This window comes from Pygocentrus nattereri, chromosome 14 (assembly GCF_015220715.1).
Source record: "Pygocentrus nattereri isolate fPygNat1 chromosome 14, fPygNat1.pri, whole genome shotgun sequence".
NCBI classification, from domain to species: Eukaryota; Metazoa; Chordata; class Actinopteri; order Characiformes; family Serrasalmidae; genus Pygocentrus; species Pygocentrus nattereri.
The window spans coordinates 3231761-3250000 of record NC_051224.1 but is presented as its reverse complement, the minus strand read 5'-3'; the positions used below and the strand labels follow the sequence as shown (position 1 = coordinate 3250000).

The 18240-nt window shown below is 42.2% G+C and overlaps 1 protein-coding gene across 2 annotated transcripts in view; it reads right to left on the bottom strand.

Moving 5' to 3' along the window:
* The window catches only part of LOC108435868 (splicing factor U2AF 65 kDa subunit-like), a 17655-nt gene extending 1377 nt beyond the window's left edge, over positions 1 to 16278 (bottom strand). Inside the window, exons 1-11 of one of the 2 annotated variants that reach the window (XM_017711988.2) lie at positions 16083 to 16278; positions 15183 to 15357; positions 14869 to 14972; positions 12517 to 12668; positions 10442 to 10558; positions 9119 to 9257; positions 8808 to 8887; positions 5385 to 5507; positions 4180 to 4266; positions 2302 to 2544; positions 1 to 743 (exon numbers count right to left, since the gene is read on the bottom strand). The exon at positions 1 to 743 is cut by the window's left edge and continues 1377 nt beyond it. In XM_017711988.2, the coding sequence (XP_017567477.1) occupies positions 612 to 743; positions 2302 to 2544; positions 4180 to 4266; positions 5385 to 5507; positions 8808 to 8887; positions 9119 to 9257; positions 10442 to 10558; positions 12517 to 12668; positions 14869 to 14972; positions 15183 to 15357; positions 16083 to 16131 (1401 nt within the window). In that variant the 5' untranslated portion in view covers positions 16132 to 16278 and the 3' untranslated portion in view covers positions 1 to 611. Of the gene's footprint in view, positions 744 to 2301; positions 2545 to 4179; positions 4267 to 5384; positions 5508 to 8807; positions 8888 to 9118; positions 9258 to 10441; positions 10559 to 12516; positions 12669 to 14613; positions 14648 to 14868; positions 14973 to 15182; positions 15358 to 16082 lie in introns of those variants that run through there. The other variant, XM_037544889.1, reaches the window with a different exon arrangement.
* Positions 16279 to 18240: the final 1962 nt, after the last annotated feature.

Sequence of the window (18240 nt, the reverse complement as noted above, 5' to 3'; positions counted from 1 at the left end):
ATAGGTACAGTATTTACACTATTAGCAGCTTAAATCAACACATGGGAACACTTTCATTTTATCTTACAACAACTATTTAGAATAACATCGATTACATTTTGCTGGTATGAAGCACGGTTTCCCCTAACCAAGCTACACTAAAATCTAATTTCATTTTTCATGGAGAACAAACCCAAGGCCATCTTAAAGAACAGGTAACAGGTAAGCTTGAGCGCACAGCTAAAATGTCATTTCACAGCGGTTCGTTCTTTTGCCGTTGAAGATAAATGCTGTATTTGATTGTAAAGAAAGAGATGAATGCTGGCTGGATCTTTGGGTTTTGGGTTAAAGTCAAGTTTGATCATTTCTGCCAATACTAAAAGCTGAAAGCTAAAAGGTTTGAGTCACAGTTTGTTAAAATACTTCACTTCACAGATGAGTACTAGTTTTGTGTGCCCTACTGTTGGTCAGAAATCAAGAAGATGGCCTACTCACATCGTCTCTTTTAAAACTTTATAAATAGCAAAAAAAAGCAACGGTGTAACAGCGAAAGAAAACAAGACCGATCTTGACCTCCTTCCTTCCTTCCTCATGCTGCTCATCGTCTTGGTGAGTCAGTCCAGCCTTGACCTTCAGAATTCGTGTCTGTGGTACAGGTCTGGATCGTAGTACTTGGTGACCACCACACGGTTCGCAAACTTGCGTCCGGTCAGGGCCTGCATGGCCTTCTGACAGTCTGCAGCTGACCCATACTCCACAAAGATCTGGAATAAAAGCAGTCTTTGTCAACAAAGCCAAAAATCATGTGTGTGCAGAGGACACTGTTCTTCAGTATGTGCAAAAATCCAGGATCGTTACTGTCTGAGCGGGAATTTTACGAGGATTATTAGAGAGGCACCAAAATTAAAGCTGGGCAGAAAACCAAAAACAAGTTTTAAAGTTAGAAATTAGTTCGCCTTTATAATAACACTATTGCATACACTCCATTCGTCCATTTTGGTTATTATACATGCTTTTGAATTCAGTTTAAATGATTTACCAAGAAAAATAAACGTGTTCAAATCACCGAAAAGCCAGTCCGTCCAACAGGCCGTCTTCTGAAGTATCGAGGGCCAATAACTGATTTACAGAACTTACTGACACAGAAACCTTTTTATATTTATGTTTACATCTTTTCCAGCCTTTGCCATGTGGTCCATGCTGGAAATATAGAGCTAGGTTCTTCTTACAGCCAGCTGAAGAGCCACAGTTGTTGGTGTGATGTGGTGCCATGTGTTACACAGCTCTCGCAAGGTTTCGTGCTCGCTGCTCCAAAATTAGTGCTATAGGAGGTGTTTTGTGCCCTGAGTGGCAATGACAGACACCATTCCCCCTATTATAGGCTATTGAGGCTATTTTGAAGCTGTTCTTGCAAGTCAAAATTGCATAAAATCACAATGTTGCTTTACATGAAAAACTGATTTCTTATTAACTCAAAATGCTACAAGTTAATGGAAAAACATCCCTCAGAATGAATTACTGGTCATAGCTACTTGCATCAAATGGGTGAATGTTGCCCAATATGGCAACCCTGTCAGTGATGAGTAGTGCAGGAGAGCAGAGTAAACAGTGTCTTAACCACATTGTCTTGAAAAATGAAAATTATTTGGTCAAGTTTTTCCAATGAGCAAGAGGCTGACCACGTTTCAGAATCTAAATGAATATATTTAGTATCTATATGTGCGTTTTTGAGTGGCTATCAAACTGTTTTGCATTGAAGTTCATGTAAAACTGTTTGCCTTATTGTCCGGTGCGGTTTTAATACACGTTCTTCATCTCTGGAGGGACGGCTCACTAACCAGCTTATTCTCGTTTACTGTTGGAAATGAATGCAGTTTGTGTTGAAAATGATCGTCACCTGCAATTAGAGCTCCAATAGAAATGGTTAACAACAGAGTCTCGAACGCCGAACCTCTGACTTGCCGTGTTTTGAGGTTTTACTGTGGCCCTGAAAGTAATGGACCATTTGACTGACATGAAAACAAGCCAAGCATGAACCTTTGATTTTGCATGACAGGCAGGAGGTGCAGGACATGCAGGCACACCGTCATCTATTCTGTTGTGCTGCTAGAGAACACTGGTGACTTGCTAGCATTAAGCTTTATAAATGAAACTTGATATTCCTCTCAGACTCATAAAAACCACGTTTCCACCTTAACTAGTAAAGCTGCAGGTCTTCCGAATGGCGGTTTCATTTTTGAACATTTTAATTACTGAATGCACTGAGAAGCAGCAACATGGATAGCTCATAGCTTTCAACATGTTCCTTCCTTCCAGACTGACCTTGCCACAACCCGGTACCTCCACGCCATCAATGGGCCGTGGGATTTCAATGGAGCGTACGCTGCCGTACTTGCAGCACTCCTCACGGATGTCCTCCAGGATCTCCTCGTAGTCCTCGTCATCCAGCAGCTCCTCAGGCATCACCATGTTGAGGAGACACAACACCTCAGTGGGCAAACCAGAATTCTGCACCCTCTGCAGCCCAGGAACTTGCAGAGTTACTGGCGTCTCTATGATGGCAGTCTACACACAACACAAAGTGTAATAAATCTTAACAGTTTGTTCATGTTTTACTTCATTTTCTTGCATTTGTATGCCAAAAATAGGGAGCTAAAGTACCAGGCAAAGTTACAATGCTCTTTAAAGAATTCATAGCATTCAAAACCAGTCTGTGTTTATGCAAAGCAACCTGTGGAGCATTAAATGAGCACTGCAGTTGTCTTACTGCAGCATTAACAGAGTCAGCTGAACAGTATTAAACCGAGTCATCTGCATACAGGTGTACTTTGCAGTCTGAGGCAGAGGCAGCAAGTTCATTAACATATATATTGAATAAAACTGGGCCCAAAATTGAACCCTGTGGTACTCCTTTGGATATATTCAAGAAATCTGATTTGTAATTCCTCAGTGTTACGCATTGTTGTCTGTCTGAAAGGTCAGTTTGGGTCCATTTTAGTGCATTTGTATCGCAGCCAATCTTTTGTAAGTTCCTTAGACGAAGAGTGTGATCAAAGTTCAGAATGTTCTGACTGTAAGAACAAAAGCTCGGTGACAGAGTGCCAGAGATTGTTTATATTTAGGGTACACAAACGCTGACCAATACTATTTGGCTCACAAGAAGACATTTATATAGTGGAGTATAGCATGTACAGTACTGTGCGAAAGTCTTAGGCACCCAAGACACATTTTCAAAATCTAGTTAATATTTGTTAATATTTGAAAACAAAATTTATAGAATATATATATATATAGTATTGATTTTCTGGATGTTGGTGTGTTTGTTTACCCATTTCCAAGCCCAGTATTATATGTAGTTATAAAGCAGCTCCTGGTTTGACCAATCAGTGCTCAGTAAATTGAGCTCATGATGTAATTGATGATATTAACGAGTCTCTGTGGCGGCTGTGAAGGTGTCCAGGAAAAATATGGACCCGAGAAATTCTTGTTACTTTTTATTGTTTTTCTGTTAATTTGAATTATGAATGTGACTTTATTCTATTGTATATTGTGATAAACTCACTGCTGAGGTCAACTGGTTAAACATTTGCTTAGACGCCTAAAACCTTCACACAGTGCTGTATATGTGCATGCAGGACCCGGGCACGCATTCACAAAAGCCTCTCGGAGGAGGACGGCTTAACTAGTTTCAAAATTACTCCACTTTTCTGTGCTTTTACTCTGAGAAGCTTCAGAATACAAGTGCAGGCATGTCAATTTGGTTTCCATTTTTTAAATCCAATATTTGGAGTAAGCAAGATACGTAATTATACACTTTAATAATGAAACAAATATAAGCTATATAACTATATACAAATATAGTTTATCTTTGCACTAACAGTTACTTTACAGTGGTTGAATCTGATTCATTTCTCAATAAATACGTCAAATTTTGTTTTTGGCTTCAGGTGTGAAGAACCACGAGCATAAATAAACATATCAAATCACTGGCCAAAAACCCCAAAAAGATTCTACGGGTGCAACCAGAGATCACTCAACTGGCATGCAAGGATGGAATGTACTACGCATTTGATACTATGAACCACCAGCATGGTGGGGTAATGAAGGAAGGAAATGAAGGGAAGTAACTGTATCTGCATTGGTGCCCTAGGCAAATGGAAAATGAAAGGAACCCAATGTGGGTCTGGCACCGACACTTACTGGATTGGCGTTCTTTGCACCCACACTGGCTCGCTGGACGATGAGCTTTTTATCACCAAGCTGCATGCCATTTAGCCCTGCCACCGCCTAAACACAACAAACACTTTCATTTAGCCTTGGATTGTGTAGATGGAATACGGGTCATTCCCTCCTTATGAAGGTCACATTAGCATCTTGTTTTGCTGACAAACTGACATTCAACAAATTCTGAAGTTTGTTGAAGGTCATCGACAGACCACATCAAGAAAAATTCTGGGTGTAACCCAAAAGACTGGCAATGAAAACATTTTAACAAGGACACACAGTGTCACTGATGTGAAGCACCACTTCTACAGTCCATTTCAAAACGGGTTTCAACAAGCCCTCGCCCAGGCTATCCTAAGGGTCGTCCCATTACTTTATTAGCTCAAGTGAAGGGTGTCAGATGAGCCCTTAAAGGGGTGAGGAACTGAGTGAACATAGAAGTGTCAACTTAAGCAGCAGAACTTCCTCAGAAATCATTGCGACCTCGAAAAAACAGCTGACCGAGCAGTTTAAGCCACGTTCGTAAAATGCTTTTAAATGAGTATTTGACTTGCTCTGATTTAACTACTCCAACTCTTAATCTTTTACACAGTACTGTTGATAAACGTTTATCCTCCTCCACAAAAAAGGCAATGCAACATGATGTTAACCCAAAATTTGCCTATCCCAGCGGTCATCAGGCGGAAGGAAGGATATACCCTGGACAGGTCGTCAGTCCATCGTAGGGCAGACAGACATACACAATCACACCCACTCACACCCAGGGGCAACGCAGCATGTCCAATTGGCCTGACTGCATGTCTTTGGACTGTGGGAGGAAACCGGAGAACCCGGAGGAAACCCACGCAGACACGGGGAGAACATGCAAACTCCACACAGAGAGGACCCCGGTTACCCGGCCGGGGAATCGAACCCAGGCCCCCCTTGCTGTGAGGCGACAGCGCCACCCACAGCACCACCCACCGCGCCACCCAAACAAAACAGTTATTCACCAAATGTGCATATGCTCCATTGTCCTGTATTAGAAAGCCTGCATGACCTGTCGATTGCTGCTCTGAAGCTAACCCGACTGAAGGCGAGAGTGTTGCTTTTGAATAACTGCATAATCCACTCCTCACTGTCCCCTCCTCCCTATTCAGCAAGTAGCCAGCAAATCTTTTCTCACAGAAACGTTTGCTCACCTGGTCAGTGGCACCGATATCTACATATTCACAGAAAGCGTAACCTTTCGACAGTGATGTAGCACTGTCTTTAACAAGGTTGAAAGCCTTGAGCGGTCCAAATGATGTCAAGAGCTCCTTAACCTGCACGAGAGAGGAGGACAAAAGCTTCAGCACAGCAAAGAGCAGAATGAGAAGAGCAGAAAAAGACATCCATTGTAAGACTTGTAGATAAAGAAAATAAGAGGTGGAATGATCGGGGTCCAAGAGATGATAGCAGGATAAACCCAGAGCTCACATTCCTTTAGAATAAAGGTTACTGCTGCTGCAGTGATATAATACTATGTAAGACAAATGACATACAAGCATAACTAAAGAACACTAGCATTTCCTTGTGCTGGTGGAAAGGTTTTTTAAAAAAAGTACTAACTTGAAAATGAAAGTGATTCTGCCCAAAAAAAAACAAAAAAACATTCTATACAACAAAGTATACAACGATGGTAATGAAATGCTTATATATGTGACTGGGTTATTTTAACAGAAATGAGTGCAGTACTATGCAATGAGAAGAATATTCATGTTGTAAAACTTGTTGGAATAAATGTACGACTGTATGTTTCTACTAAAACCACCACCAGTACTTTTAAATATCGTGCCTTTAATGGAACTAACCCACCCCAGCTAGCCACCCGCCACCCGCCACCCCCTTCCCTGCCACCCAGAAACCCTCTGCGGGTCAACGCGCTCCGAAAGAATGATGGTAGAAAGAGAGCAGCCAACGGGGGAACCCTGCTGGCAGGAAGTGTATCCGTGCGAGGAACGGAAATGTCTTACTTGCCTTGTATTACATGTTGGCATGGCAGCAGTAGATCAGTAATACTGAACAAATTATGAGCGCAGACTTAACGATCTTACAGGCCCCTAGCTGGGGACAAAGTGGGGGGAACAAAAATGAAAGAGCTGTGAGTTTCAGAGCAGTAACAGTGACTGCAAGACAAAAAAAAAAAAAGAGAAAGAAATGAATATCAGGGTACATTCACCTCCATCTGAATCTAGTAATTTGGTCTGGCGGTTACGTTCCAATTCGCTAATAACTATGTTCTCTCAGAGACGCAGCGTTATCTCCCCTTTCTCCTCAGAGACTACAGTGACTAGTTTTTATGTGGACTGTTACATCGGTAAACTTCTAATAAAGTCAAACGATCTTACCTTCTCTTAACTCCAAAATCATAACATTCATCCAACTACAAACACCACGTCATATACGAGCAGGAGATATTTGACACATAGTAGTTGTTGGTAGAAATGTATTTATGTACACTCACCGGCCACTTTATTAGGTACCCCTTGCTAGTAAAAGGCTGGACCCCCTTTTGCCTTCAGAACTGTCTTAATTCTTCATGTCAGACTTTCAACAAGGTGTTGGAAACGTTCCTCAGAGATTCTGGTTGGTTATTTGAGTTCCTGCTGCCTTTCTATCATCTGGAACCAGTCTGCCCGTTCTCCTCTGACCTCTCACATCAACAAGGCATTTTTGTCCACCCAACTGACCGCTCACTGGATATTTCCTCTTTTTCGGACCGTTCTCTGTAAACCCTAGAGATGGTTGTGCGTGAAAATCCCAGCAGATCAGCAGTTTCTGAAATACTCAGACCAGCCCGTCTGGCACCAACAACCACGCCACGTTCAAAGCCCCTTAAATCCCCTTTCTTCCCCGTTCTGATGCTCGGCCTGCAGTTCAGCAAGTCGTCTTGACCACCTCTACATGCCTAAATGCAGTGAGTTGCGGCCGTGTGATTGGCTGATTAGCTACTTGTGTTAACAAGCAACTGAACAGGTGTACCTAATAAAGTGGCCGGTGAGTGTATCAAGTAGTAAATCTGGGGCTAATCCTTTCAAAGAAAGTTTATTTTAGACATGTCAGAATTAAATCGACACTGTTTACACAATGTCTATATGTATGCCAACCCACTAAAGGTACAGAGTAAAGCCAGACATGCACTGCTGCACGACGTCCCAGCAGATTTGGAACACAGACCATTTGCTTGCAGAACATCTCACACGCTTAACTTCTAGCTTCTAACCTTAGACCTCTAAGGAGTGTGCCAAAAGTTTCCACAAGCAAAGTGCCAAAGCGTCCAAAATAGACATCACGGCAGTTATTTATTTATTTATTTATTTTTCTCATTTGCTGACATACAGGCCTTTTTTTTCCTACATGGCTACACGTTCAGAAGACCAGTCACTCCAAAGGAGTTGACCAATAGAGAGTGCGGGTGAAAGCCCTATTCTAAGACCTGCCCCTGTGAAAATGTTGAAAGCGAAAGAAAAATTTCAGAAGCAAAATAAATCAGTAAAATCAGCATTAATCTTTTTAAAACATTAAGTTTGATCTAACGGTCATTTGCAACATATGTTGGCCATTTTGATCCTTGCTTGGTGATTTTATTATTGTAATTGAAACTTCTGGCACAGAATTTACTCCATAGACCCCCAAGAAGCATTTAATGATGAAACTGGCACCGTGCCCTGGTTTTTATAAAGGCAGTAAAAGTAAAAGAGGCGGTCGCGCGTTTATTTATCATCTTTCAATAAGCAGCCCCTTCATCGCTGTGCACACTCATGCTCTATGTCGGTTATTCAAATCAAGCATTTCAAACTATCAGAAGGCCTCCCATTAATCCTCATCAAAGGCTTCTGTAAAAAAATTACAAAAAGGGGCTAAAATCAAGTTAAAACTGCAGTGCATGCCTGGCTTTAAGGACAGATCTAACCAGATTTACTAGGATATTAAAGGGTGTATTGACGATTTGAAAGGACGGCTAAAAACGGCATAAAGTACAAAGCACAGGCTTCATTCTTTCATTATGAATAATAATTCCTAAATTTTCAGCTATTTTAAATCCAAGAAAGATTTAGCAATTTTGGCCTGTCTTAGCATCCTATTCCAGTGGTTAACGCATTTATGGCAAAGCATCCTCGTTACTGTGGGTAAAGACGGATCACGCCAGCTAACCAACGGCACAGATAATTCATTAAGAGGCTAAGCTTGTTAAAATAAGTGAGACAAATGGGTCTAGTTAGAAAACCGAAATCACGAGTAATACATTAAAGAAAAAAAAAAATGATGTAAATAATACATCTGGGACTTTTTAATATCCATGTTTAAAACAGTGGGGGAGTGCAACTGTACATGTAAAACCTCTCCTAAAATCAATCATGTTCAGCTATAACTGTTGGCACCATCATCTGTACCCAGGAGGTGAAGTTCAAATCAGTGAAACGTTAACAGCAGGACTGGGCTCAATCAATATAACATAAATAAGTGAAGCCTTTCTCAAGACAACTGGAAAAACATGCATGCTTGTTACAGCTGCTCTTAGATGGATGGAGTGAGTTAAGATAATAACTGAAACGACATCTTATGTAAAGGCCAAGACATACCTGATCATCATTTAGATAGTTAGGCAGACCTCCTATGAAGAGTTTATAGGGAGAGTCTGGTACAACTGTGGACACAACTCCTGGTGGAACAAAGAAGCCGTTACAATGCACTCAGATTGCAGCCGTTTGTGTTGGCTTATTAGTGACTAACTGAAAGGATTAGATCAGTCATTTCAAATCAAACGCAATTCATTCCCATACGCAGATTAAACCTAATGCCACAGGTAATTCACCAATGAAATTCTTTTTTTAGTCCAGTCCTAAGCCTATGCTCCGTCTGGGAAACTGGCCCATTGACTGCTAATCTTAACCTGGAACGTGGAACGCCGGCTGCTCAGAAATGCCAGGCAGGGGGCGATAGTCATGAGGCCGCCTGATCTTCAGTGACTGCCCTTGAAAGATGATTCCATCAAACGCCATGGCCTGTGTGGTCTCGTCTACCGACCTGAACTGAAACGAGAGAGATTTACACATAAGACGCTGCAGTCATGCGGACATCGCAGCACCTCAGAGCCTAAACAGACGGGGTCAGAAAATATGATACTCGCACACATTTGCTTCCAAACGCCGATGCTTTACTGAAGCTTTAGGTCTGCCAAAATAAACGTTTCCACTAGAGGGCAGTGTTGAACTTTGTGAAGAAAACCATTGCAAATTATGAAATCACCAAATATAATTAAAAAATAATAATGCAGTTTACAGAACGCCTTTAAATCAGCTCTGCAATGATCTTAAATACACCCTTTATGTGTAAAAATACACTGAAATAAAAACACACAACAGAAAATTAACATAACAACAGCAAACAGGAAAAGCACCCCTAAAGGCCCCCCCCCGCTTTTAATAGTAACACCACTGGGATAAGGGGGTCCAAATATTTCATTGTCACAGATCACAGATTAAAAATAGCTGCGCTCGGCTGTTTAGCACCACAACACACCACTGACTCTGATTTTCCTTGTGATTTTAGACACGACTAAAAAAAGGATGTACACTCACCGGCCACTTTATTAGGTACACCTGTTCAATTTCTTTTTAACTCAAATAGCTAATCAGCCAATCACACGGCTGCAATTCAGCGCATTTAGGCATGTAGAGGTGGTCAAGACAACTTGCTGAAGTGCAGACCGAGCATCAGAACGGGGAAGAAAGGGGATTTAAGGGGCTTTGAACGTGGCGTGGTTGTTGGTGCCAGACGGGCTGGTCTGAGTATTTCAGAAACTGCTGATCTGCTGGGATTTTCACGCACAACCATCTCTAGGGTTTACAGAGAACGGTCCGAAAAAGAGGGAATATCCAGTGAGCGGTCAGTTGTGTGGATGAAAATGCCTTGTTGATGTGAGAGGTCAGAGGAGAATGGGCAGCCTGGTTCCAGATGATAGAAAGACAACAGGAGCTCAAATAACCAACCAGAATCTCTGAGGAACGTTTCCAACACCTTCTTGAAAGTCTGCCACGAAGAATTAAGACAGTTCTGAAGGCAAAAGGGGGTCCAGCCTTTTACTAGCAAGGTGTACCTAATAAAGTGGCTGGTGAGCGTACATTCACTCAAACACTAAGAAGCTTCTGTTTACATGAAAACCAACTCCCCTTTCAGGCACAAAAAGATAAATCAATGACTGAAGCTTTTTTACCTCAAGGAACGCAAAGTTTTTGTCCTGATTAATTTGCACAGCAAGCACAGGGTTGCTGGGTGCCTGAGAAAGCCCAGCAAGTCTCATCTGGGTGTTGAAGAACTCTGCCATTGATTCCTAAACGGGATACGCAGTGCATTATATTAAGGATGCTACTAGGAATTTCAAGCATAAATCAGTAATTTATTCATTTTGGAATTACCTAAAGTAAGTCATCTATTCATGTCAGCCCACGGACGTGTTTTAGCAATAGACTGCTGTCAGGTTAGAAAAGTCTTACAGAACGCTCAAAATCCCATTCAGCCTGATGAGAACTGAGCGCACCGCTCCAAATACGGAAATGCATCGTTACATTTATTCTGTCACTGTAAAGATCAGGGGTCATAGCCAGGCATGGCTGGGAGTCCAAGAAAGCCCCGAGACCTTGCTCTCTCTGGGTGAGTAGGGTGGATCTCCTCTTCCTCATAACTGAGCACAATTTGAAGTAGAGTGTCTGGAACAGAGCTGGCAGTTAGCGTTCTCGTCCAATCGTGTTGGTGGCTTCACATGACCCAGAGGAAGTACCTGTTAACTCTCACCCTCCAAGCTTGGAAGCATCATGTGATGAAAGGGGAAGCCCAAGTATGCCATGGCGGCAAATCTGTCGTTTTCAACTGGCCTAGTTTTAGCTACCATAACACGGCAGCACTGCATTTCAGACTGGAAATTTAACATGGCCAGTGTTGGACAGTAACTGAGTAACTGAGTAAATGTAATTGGTTTCTGTACTTTAGTATTTTTTGGTGTATCTGTACTGAAGTTTCTCCGTTCTGGGCGTCTTTTTCCTTTCACTCCACTACATTTCAGAGTCTAATATCCGACTTTTTCCTCCTACATTTTGAGAAATCTGTCGTTCCTTTTGGTTTCTGTGTGTATAAAAACGTAACATGTCAAAACGAAAGAAGCGCAAAGCCAGAGCACCAATCAGGGCCCAGCGGTCACTTTGTTTAGAGCTGGTTTTGACCTGTTGGTCATACCGACCCAGTGCAGCACGCGGTTCAACGTCAGCGCAGCAGCGTAAAACTTTGGGAGAGTCTGTTCAACATAAATGATGAACTAACCTAACTTTGTGTAAATAGAGCTCAATATAGAAATATGTCCACATATGCAGTCGAGACTGACGCGGCTTTTTTCTGAATTTCTACAAACACCATTTCATTTTATAGTAAATGAGTTTGGGCTGGTTTATGTTTATGAACAGACGCCTACAGATCAACATAGTAAAGGAGCTCATCTGTGATCCTGAGTTTAAAGCCAGTTTTTATTCAACTTAAACTTGGAACTAAGTTGTAAATAAATCTGAAACTGAAACTTTGCTTGTGTGTAAAAAGTGATTTCAGAGCCACTCGGTTCTCCCTGATGGAAACTGTTTACCTTCAGTGTTTTGTGCTTCTGATCATTTTAATAGACGTCAGCGTCACTAATTAATGACGTTCTATTAAAAGACTGGTTTACCAAGAGAGACGCTGGAGGACTTTCACCTGAAATGAGTTCATGAAGCCAGTCTGGTTATAAAAATGATAACAGGACATCAGAGCCAGAATTACTCTTTTAGTACTTTTACTTTATACTTAAGTACATTTGAAGGGAAATACTTTAGTACTTTTACTCAAGTGGAGGTCTAAAGGGAGGAACTTCTACTTTTACTGGAGTGATATTTTACCCTGGGTGTCTCTACTTTAACTCAGGTACATGATTTGTGGACTTTGTCCACTTCTGAACATTGCTTAGCAAACCTGCATTCATTAGGTTGAATGGGATTTTTGCCATCTTTAAGCTGGTTCAGCCTCCCAACGGTTGCTACAAAGAACAGAGAAGCAAAGGGGAAAGGATGGCATTCTGAAAATGTAGTTGTTGACAGCAATCATAATCTGATTGAAAAAAAAAAAAATACCATTTCAAAAAATGATCAGTATATACACTATTCAGAGACAAATGAGAAAAACCCTAAAAAAAAAAAAAAATAAATAAATAAAAACATTATGAAGACAACTGTTTACCATCAAACTCATAGCCTGCTATTTTGGGAAGCTCACCTCAGTCACTCCAAAGGGTATATTGCCAACATAAAGACGCCGAGCTTGTCTGGTCATCTGGCTGCCAACAATAGGCACTTGTGTTGGCGTCACAGCCACTCCAGCTGTGGTAGACGTCGCCAGCAGAGCAATGGTGGGGATCTGCCCAGCAGCTACAACAGGTTCAAAGATTCATTAGAAAAGAATAAATGGAAAGATCCATTTACAAGTACGCGACATAAGTCCTTTAAAAGAATGCCGTGGCACAGGTATAAGGCAGCCGATGACTGTTAAAGGTTAGACATGAACTTTTTTAATGATGACTCGTTTATTACATGAATAGATAAATTAATCCAGAGCTGGGACGGTACTACAGTATTCAACCAAAACAACCAGCTGAAGAGAGAATTTTTCATACAGGTATATTAAACATAGGAGCTCACATCACAACGGTCAGCAAAACATGACCAATATAATGAGCAACATGCACGTCTCCTGTTTTTCTTCTATACAGTCATATGGAAAAATTAGGACACCCCATTAAATAGTCAGCTCTTTATTAAGAAATGCTTACATATCAATGTCCAACCTTGGAAAAGAGTGATTTAATTGCAATTAAACAACAAAAGTTAACCTTATTTTACTCATGAAACAAAAGATATGAACAAAAATGCGTATTATAATGGAGAAAGTTAGGACATTCTACCATCTAATAACTAGTGTTGCTCCCTTTGGCTGAAGTAACTTCAGTGAGACGCTTCTTGTAGAGATCTACCAATCGCTGACACTGGTCTGAGGAAAGTTTGCCCCACTCCTCAACGCAGAATTCTTTGAGCTGTGAGATGTTTGAGGGGTTTCTTGCATGTACAGCCCGTTTTAAGTCACCCCACAGCATCTCAGCAGGATTAAGATCTGGGCTTCGACTCAGTCATTCCAGGACTCTGTTTCTTAGTTTTCAGCCAGTCCTTGGTGGATTTACTTGTATTTTTGGGGGGGTCACGGTCATTTTGCAGGGTCCAGCTCCACTTCAGCTTTAATTTTTTTACAGATTGTCTCACATGTTCCTCAGGCACCATCTGGTACATGGTAGATCTCATGGTAGATTCTATGACGGTGAGCTGGCAAAGCATCCCCAAACCATGACACTTCCACCTCCATGCTTCACAGTTGGTATGAGGTTCTTTTCCTGGAATGCTGTATTTGGTTTATGCCAAACGTGTCTTCTGTTCTGGTGTCCAAATAATTCAGTTTTAGACGGATCTATCCAAAGAACATTATTCCAGAAGTCCTGGTCTTTGTCTCTTTGTCTAGCAAACGTTTCCTCCTTACACACCTCCCATGAAAGTTAAACCTGTGCAGCCTCTGATAGTCGAGTCATGCACCTTCACGTCGACAGTAGCAAGAGCCTGCTGAAGGTCCTGTGATGAAATTTTAGGACTTTTCATGACGTCTTCTAGCACATTACGGTCTGCTCTAGGGGTGAACTTGCTTGGACGGCCAGACATGACGGCATGGTCGCAGTTGTTTTGAACGTCCTCCACTTGTAAGCAATTTTACGGATGGTGGAACGGCTGATGTCAAATTCTTTTGAGATCTTTTTAAATCCCCGACTCATAAGCAGCCACTATCCTCCCTCTGAGGGCCTCAGGCAGCTCTTTGGATCTCACCATGGTGCTCACTCTCGCTTCAACAGCCAGGGACACACCAAACTAAGTTTCTGAGGTTTAAATAGAGCAAGCCGCATTCAGGACGCTGGGTAAGGGTGTTCTGATCATGTGCACCTGATGTGATACACCTGTGTGTGATCTTAACTGTTTGAAGTGGGACAATAGGTAGGGGTGTCCTAATTCATGAAATTGCATTCTTTTTAAATGACATTTTACAGAAAATTGTTAGTCACATTACTTGGATCCCACATTATTGTTAAAATTGATATTAAATGTCCAAATATGTTAAAAAATATGCAGGATTTCATAGGGTGTCCTAATTGTTTCACATGACTGTATAAAGTGCCAAAGTTAATGACCACACACGATTTTTTTTTTCTGTTTTTCAAAGAAGTCCAAAGTTCTCAGAAGTTGGTTAGAAGTGGTTTCTGCTTCTTAAGAACCACCTTGCCCCAAACGTATTCAGTGATGTTGAGGTCTGGACTCTGGGGTGGTCAGTCCATTGTTTTGAGAGAGAGAAAAAAAAAAAAAAACAGGGGTCATTTTGTTTGATTTTTAAATTGTCTCCTTTTCTGTCCGCCTCCCATTCTCAGCTACACATCCTTTCAGACTCAGTGCTGTGGTCTTTTCACAGTAGAAGGATGGACAGAAGCACAGAAACGCAGCCTAAACACAGCGACGACAAGATCTGTGGTACTTGGTATACCTTGCATTGCTTTGTACTGCGCTGGAGTGATGTGTTCAAAGCCCGGGGGTGGAACATCCCAGTATCTGTATGTCCTTTTCTTTCTCGTTCGCCGAGGAGAAAAGCTGAGGAGACACACACACACACACACACACACACAAAGAAAGGGCGTAGGCTAACACCTTCTTCAGAAAACTGAGAGAATCTGTCTCATACGCCTAAACCAGGCACAGGAGACGTCAGAACGCCAAGCGTCTGGACAGCAACCCTGAGCTTTTGAGCTTTTCTCCTACACATTAGATAAGACTTCGGCTTGTTGAGAGTCTTACGGACACCTGTGTTTCTTGTGATCCCTGGAGCTGCTCCGGCGATCCCGGCTCTTGCGGTCTCGGCTGCGGCTGCGTTTCTCTCGGCTGCGGCTGCCTCTGTCTTTGCTCCAGCTGCGATGCTTCTCACCACGGCTCAGTGAGCCGCTGCGGCTCCTTCTCCTATGCTTCTCCTTCTCTCTCTCTACAGGAGAGGCAGAGGAATCAAGAATGCAGGCTGTCAGACTATTGATCCCAAAAAGGGGATACTGATGGAAGATTTAGGAGGGGCCATGAAATGTCTACCGACAGCTGAATTACATTACGCGGCGCCCATATCACAGCCATCATGTCAAAAATGAGCAAGACTCTTAAGAGAAATGACTGTACATCACAGAAGCACCTGCTCAAACACACAGTCCTTTCCAGGCTGCATTAAGGCCTGTTTCGGACAAGAGCCCACAGATGTGTGTGTGTGAGCCAAGCTGACTGGGCTGGACAGACAGCAGTCAAGTTCTGACCAAACTGACCTAACTAGTTGAGTCAGGCATCCAGGCTTCCTTCTTATAATGGGCGTAGCTACACCCTTAGATAAAACTGTGAGGATTTCGCAGTTCTGAGTGTTTTGGGATCCTGAGATTAAAGAATTTAAAAACAGGTCTCTGGCTGACCAGTTCACTGGACCGAGCCTGAACCCTGAAACACAGATAACCTGGGTTAACACTTAGACAGACCACATGCCCACTAACAAGGACGCTAAATTAACGATGTAAACAGAGGTACAAACTCAAAATCAGCTCGCCAGCAGGCCTAGTTAGTTAGTTAGGTTACCTAGCCAGCTAGGCTACATGCAAGCATATTATGAAACGGCCCTGCGAGGTGCAGCGTGTAAACACAGCAACAGCACAAAAGCGAATTAAACTGTATTACCTTGCCTATTTTCACTCAGCTGTTTCTCGAATTCCTCAAAATCCGACATATTTTTCTACCACAAACCGGCCCAGTCGCTCTGTTTTATCCGCCGCTGAGGGCAGCAGCAGCACCGGCTGTCAGCGCTGGTCGAGCCGGTGCGGCGACGGATCAGGGGCGCGTCCCATTCAGAAGGCATCATGCCTACTGCCTACTCCCTACGACGGCTCCGCCCTCCACAGCTCGGAAGGTGTACAGGAGCTACATTTAAGCCGGAGTATTCGTGGTTCCCTGCGGAGCCCCGTTGGTGACATCCTGTGTAAATAAACATAATGCGTGGCCACGACTTAATCATCTCATTCCCACGCCTTACTACTTACTTTTATTTACACAGGATGTCACCAGCGTGGCTCCGTAGTGGTCTGCAAACTTTTGGTAAAATCATTTATTGGTGTAAACGTAATCCGCCGGATTTCCCAGACTTAGATTAAACCTAAACTACGGAGCCCCGCTGGTGACATCCTGTATAAATAAAAATAATTACGCCTTATTAACGCGTGGGAACGAGATCCTAATGCGTAGCCACGACTTTGTAAAGCGTGGGAACGTGATCACGGCTTACTAAATCATGGCCACGCATTAGGATCTCATTCCCATACTTTACTAAGTCGTGGCCACAACTTAATTATCTCGTTCCCACGCCTTACTAAGTTGTGGCCACGCATTATATTTATTTAGTAAGACGTGGGACCGAGATCACGTCTTACTAGGTCATTGCCACACATTAGGATCTCGTTCCCATGCTTTACTATGTCGTGGCTGCAACTTAATCATCTCGTTCCCACGCCTTACTAAGTTGTGGCCACGCATTATATTATTTAGTAAGACGTGGGAACGAGATCACGTCTTACTAGGTCAATGTCACACATTAGGATCTCCTTCCCATGCTTTACTAAGTCGTGGCCGCAACTTAATTATCTCGTTCCCACGCCTTACTAAGTTGTGGCCACACATTATATTTATTTAGTAAGACATGGGAACGAGATCACGTCTTACTAGGTCATTGCCACACATTAGGATCTCGTTCCCATGCTTTACTATGTTGTGGCCGCAACTTAATTATCTCGTTCCCACGCCTTACTAAGTTTTGGCCACGCATTATTTTTATTTATACACGCTGTCACCAGCAGGGCTCCGTACTAAACCTAGATAAAATAAGGTTTTTAAATGAGGAAACACCGTCGTCACTGCAGTTTAGTCTAGACTAAGTCATAATCCAGAGGTGTCAAACACTAAGGCTGTAAAAAGGCTTACTACTGTACTAAACTGTATGTCAATAGTCCTACATCACCATTAGATTTCCGTTCATTATTATATGGTCCTATACCGTTGTGGATGCTTAAATAATCGAGATTGAACTAATGGTTCTTATCCAGCCTGGCAAATTAATTTAGAATCACATTCTAAATGAAAATAAACGTAATTTACCACTTGCAAAGTAATGATCGGAAAAAAGATTTGGATTCAACTCTCTGGAAAGTACGGAGCCCCACTGGTGACATAATGTATAAATAAAAATAATGCATGGCCATGACTTAGTAAGGCATGGGAATGAGATCCTAATGCGTGGCCATGACTTAGTAAGCCTTGATCTCGTTCCCACGCCTTACTAAGTTGTGACCACTACTTAATCATCTTATTCCCACACCTTACTAAATTGTGGCCACAGATTATTTTTATTTATACAGGATGTCACCAGAGGGGCTCTGTAGGAAATAATGATACACAACCTTGTGGAAAAATGTTAAGTTCTTCTAGCTAACTAAAGCCCTATTCGAGCTGGATTTGTTGGAGCAGTAGTTTGAGTGATTACCGACGAGATCCGTGATTTTAATCCAGTAATAATCTGCCATCTCCATGCTTTTTACACGTCTGCTAAATAATATTTCAGAAGTGAATCGTCTTCTATAACACACAGAACTCGGAGCTCCCTCAGTATAGCAGCCCTGTTCGGGTTGCTAAGGACAAAACAACAAACCTGAGGAACAGAAAACACAGCCTCCCTTTTTTGCACTGAAAACAAGGCTAACAGCTAAATAATTCACTTGATTGATAATTTACTTAACTGATTTGACACAATTCCCAAATCCTCAAGTTCATGACAAGACTCATTTTGTGG